The following is a 4,087-nucleotide window of genomic DNA, read 5'->3' on the forward strand; positions in this document are numbered from 1 at the left end:
TTCGTTCACTAACTCCGTCAAGTTAAGTTTTTAGATGTTTTTAACATCAGTTAAAAAACTATACTGGCAGATAAACCTCTTCCCATAGTATTTTCCTCTAAGAAGACCCGATGAATCGTGGCGTTAAAGAAGGAAAGAACGGCAAAGTAACATATCTCAACACCACCACAACAAAACGACGGCCATGTTGAACGTTGAGCCTGCGAACTTCGACACGTATGTAGATCCCAGTCCTCTTCATGGTCCACCATCTTATTTTAGTGTAGCAAACATGGTTAGAGTTCGGTCAGTGTGATTGCACTATTTGCATGGTGTTGACTATTCACCCATAAAATATTTTAAGTCGTAATGTTAGGATGACTTGGAAAAGGCTCTTGAAAGCTGCAATTGTTGGGGAAGTGGTGGTGGTTGTAGGATCGTACAGAGTATGGCATCAAATGAACACTGATAGAGGTATTAGATCCCAAACCAGTCAAAATAAGGCCTTTAACCTTGAAAAGCCATCGATGAAGTTAATTTAAATCATAAAAAGGCGAAAAGAAGTCAAATTACGGTTATTATTTTAAAATAACCAGGAATATTTAATCATTTAATTTTTATCATAATTCAGAGAACCATGATACATCAAAGGAGCCAAGGAATCCACTCAGGACAAAGATTCATCAGTTCCTTTGAGGCTCCACGATCTGAGTGACTTGGGATCATTGATCCTGATCTGTATCATCCCAAAGAATGAAAATGCACCATTAACCAGTTCAAATATTTGATGTTTCATACATTCACTCTCATTTAAAATCAAAAAGAAAAAGAATTCCAAGTCCTGTAGCTAGGAGTCAAACCTAAGACCTTGTGGGTGCAGAAAAATCAAATCATGTGAAATACTTGGGTCAACTTTAAAAATTCAGGCACTGAAATGGGATCTGATGTCTATGACTCAAACAAACCTGGCAGTTCAGCAGTGTTTGCTGGTAGGATTTTTGTGGCTACTGCACATCCACTGCAGTCATCATTGCTGCAATGCAGAGCTTTCATTCACTTCAATCTCATCTTACTCTTGAATGTCATATTTTATAGATTACAGAAAATGGATGAATGACAACCACCCAGCTATTTTGGAAGGTATGTTTTATACTAAATGTAAATGCCACATTTTCTACCTTGAAACTTACAGTCTTTTCTGTTAAACGGTGAACACCAAAGAAAATTTGTGGAATGTTAATTACTTTTATTGTTTCACAACCAATCGGATGTGAGGTGAAACTGCTAATAAAAGGAAACTGCAACAGCCTGAAAGGTTTGGATTAGTCACGCATTGACACGAAACAAAAAGCTGGCCTTTTTTTCCACTTCAAATCTTCAATTTTACCATTTGGAAATACTGAAATTGCTCTTTTTCAATTTCAGAGCTTATGCATTTAAGAATAACCGTGAACAATATATTACTGAAAAGTGATGATCAGCAAAGGCTAGACAGTGCATCTGAGAGCACAAAAATTGTATTTGTTGGAACAACTACATGAGCACCAACATGTTAAGTGTTAATTTTAAAGTTTTCCTTAGTAGATGACTAGATGTTTTCCATCATTATATTGAGAGGTAGCCATCTGTTATTACATGGAGTAAAAACCAAGCAAATCCAATCCGAGCGAATGTTTGATGCAGATGATCATAGCAACACAAAAAGATGCATTTTAGAAACTTTCACCCGTAGACATTATGTACATTACACTTGCTTCAAGTTTCAGAGTCAATAGAAGGGGATGGAATCTGTTTTTATGAAACAACCCTGCTCCAGGAATGACTGATGTTGATGGACTAGCTTCGACTGCTCCACCGCTGCCAAAAAGAAATCAAAATCCAGTTTTATTGCTTTTCAATAAAATATTGTTCATATTGAATATGGACAATAAGAATAAATTTTATTTTTTGCTTATAAATAAGCTCTGAAATAGACAAACAACAATTTTAGTATTTGAAAACGGTGGAATTGGAAGAAAAAGCCAGCTTGTTGTTTTGTGTCAATTCGCTAATCCAAACTTTTAAGACTGTTGCAGTTTGTTATGGTTACTTTTTGCGGTTTCATCTTGCATCTGATTGGTCACAAAACAATAAACATTGCAGAAATTTCTTTGGGATTCACAGTTTAATGGGAAAGACTGTAATTGCTATTGATGTAAAGAAACCTAAAAATTAATTATCTGGAATCTACATCCATAGCACTTACGCAGAGAGATGTTGTAAAAGGGAGGTCACATGCCTTGTGAAGCACTTTGTAAAAAAGGTTGAAACATTCTGCTTAAAAAGACTATGTTTCAAATTGTAAAATGAGTTGAATAGCTGAGACAACTTAAAGTGTGGCTTTATACTTTGAGAACTACCTTTATATCTATGAACTCAATAAAGAATTATTACAGAGTTTGTGGTCTATAGGATTGTACCACATACTGTAACTTGACCTGTGTAATATTAGACATGAATGCAGCATTTACTTCTTTAAATGTTTTAGGAAAGCAGTATGCAAGCAAAAACGAACGGATCTTTTCTTTTGTTTTTGATTTTCCCTTGTTAGTTTTCTACAAAACAGCAGAGCTTGGTGGTTATATGGGAGCACGCGAGGCTGATGCAGAGGCCTGGGGCAAGTAGCAAGTTTGTTGGTCAAGACCCTCCAAGCTTTTACTTGCAGAAAGCATTCAACGTACTGGCAGTTGTTTTCCAGATGAATGAAAATACTTGATTATTGATGCCAGATTTCTGGTTGATTTTGACTCAACATTTCTTGAGATCGTTGACGTGGGGTATCAGAAGGTTCTCCAAAGACTCTTGGTAACATCTGAAGATGTTATACTAAGATGTCACCACTCTTTTACAATAACTTTAAAATACTTGACTGTGTGCTTTTCTTACGGTTGACAAGAGCACAGAATATGAAAGTTACCTTAAATGCTAGGGTGCTACTGGTGTCAAATGCAATTTGATTAGCTGAGCTACTTGCATTCTGATAGTTCACCACTAAATTTTCTGTGATCTGCTGATTAGCTTAAACGTATCATTTGACACTACAAGTTATCAGTAGAGGGTAACTTTCAAGCAGCAGTGCCTGCATAGCAGAGTTGAAACTCTGAAAAATCCAAGTCTGGAAAATCCAGGGCTCAAAATTTATGCTCATAAACTCACAAAATGCAAGAGGTTTTCAGAGTTTGACTGTTCTGAAAGAAAATCCACTAATAAACATTTGTGACACAGCAGTTTGCAATTATGAGCAAAAATGGATTAATTCTTGGCATATTAAATTCTAATCCAAACAGTGGCTGATTTGTCCACTGTGGTACACGTAACAAGTATGCAGTTACTTTATTCCTAACTTTACCATTGTTACACAGCACACTTTTTATCGTAGACAGTAGGTCCACATCAGCATCTGGCTGCCTTTAATTTAACCTACTATAACAAATAAAGTATGTGTATATGTCTGTATGTACATACCATTCTGTGTACTCATTGATACTGTAACTCAATGACTAATTATCAAGAATTTTTGTATTCTATTATATCTACCCAGTTTTAAGCTTAGGGAAATGCAACTTCTTGACTGACTTATGCTTTATTTTCAGTTCATTTCTTTCTAATCTTAGTGTTAATCATAGTTTTTTGGTTCTTCTCTGCCTTGAATTCGTAACCCCTGACAAAATACACATACACAACAAGATTGCAGAAACCATGATGGTTAAAATCAACTGGAACTGAGACTATTGTAAAATCTCAATTAAATAAGGTTTACTCTACAATCGTTCAGGGACTTTAAATTTATTTCAAAATAAGCTTCTAATTTATTTCATGAGGCTATTCTGAGAATACCTGGATTGGGTTTGACTGGTTTTGCCGCCCTCTTTTAAACAAAACAAACATACAGAAACACTGACTCCCAGTCCATGGAACCCCACTTCAGACCAGATCACAGACTACCTCTATGGACCGGTCCATGGACTACACCTCCAGAATCCCCCTACGAACCACTCCCAAAATAAAATGAAAATGATAACCAGAGATTTGACTTACCAGTTGCCTGATAGAGCAATTGTGTTGGTGA

The 4,087-nt window shown here is 36.0% G+C and overlaps 1 protein-coding gene across 1 annotated transcript; it reads left to right on the plus strand.

The window, feature by feature from the left end:
* The first annotated feature begins 356 nt into the window (after positions 1-356).
* Positions 357-3,687, plus strand: LOC145483738 (protein CEBPZOS-like). The gene is made up of 3 exons (XM_081462288.1): positions 357-453; positions 1,075-1,119; positions 2,570-3,687. Exons 1-3 carry the CDS (start codon positions 357-359, stop codon positions 2,641-2,643), a joined length of 216 nt encoding a protein of 71 aa, XP_081318414.1. The 3' UTR covers positions 2,644-3,687.
* Positions 3,688-4,087: the final 400 nt, after the last annotated feature.

Source organism: Orbicella franksi, chromosome 4 (genome assembly GCF_964199315.1).
Source record: "Orbicella franksi chromosome 4, jaOrbFran1.1, whole genome shotgun sequence".
NCBI lineage: Eukaryota > Metazoa > Cnidaria > Anthozoa > Scleractinia > Merulinidae > Orbicella > Orbicella franksi.

Excerpts from the sequence above, each read along its gene's own strand:
- LOC145483738 (XM_081462288.1), top strand. The coding sequence starts at position 357 with ATGACTTGGAAAAGGCTCTTGAAAGCTGCAATTGTTGGGGAAGTGGTG. Across the intron at positions 454-1,074 it reads TCAAATGAACACTGATAGAG|ATTACAGAAAATGGATGAAT; the intron begins GTATTAGATCCC and ends CATATTTTATAG. Across the intron at positions 1,120-2,569 it reads CCACCCAGCTATTTTGGAAG|TTTTCTACAAAACAGCAGAG; the intron begins GTATGTTTTATA and ends TTCCCTTGTTAG.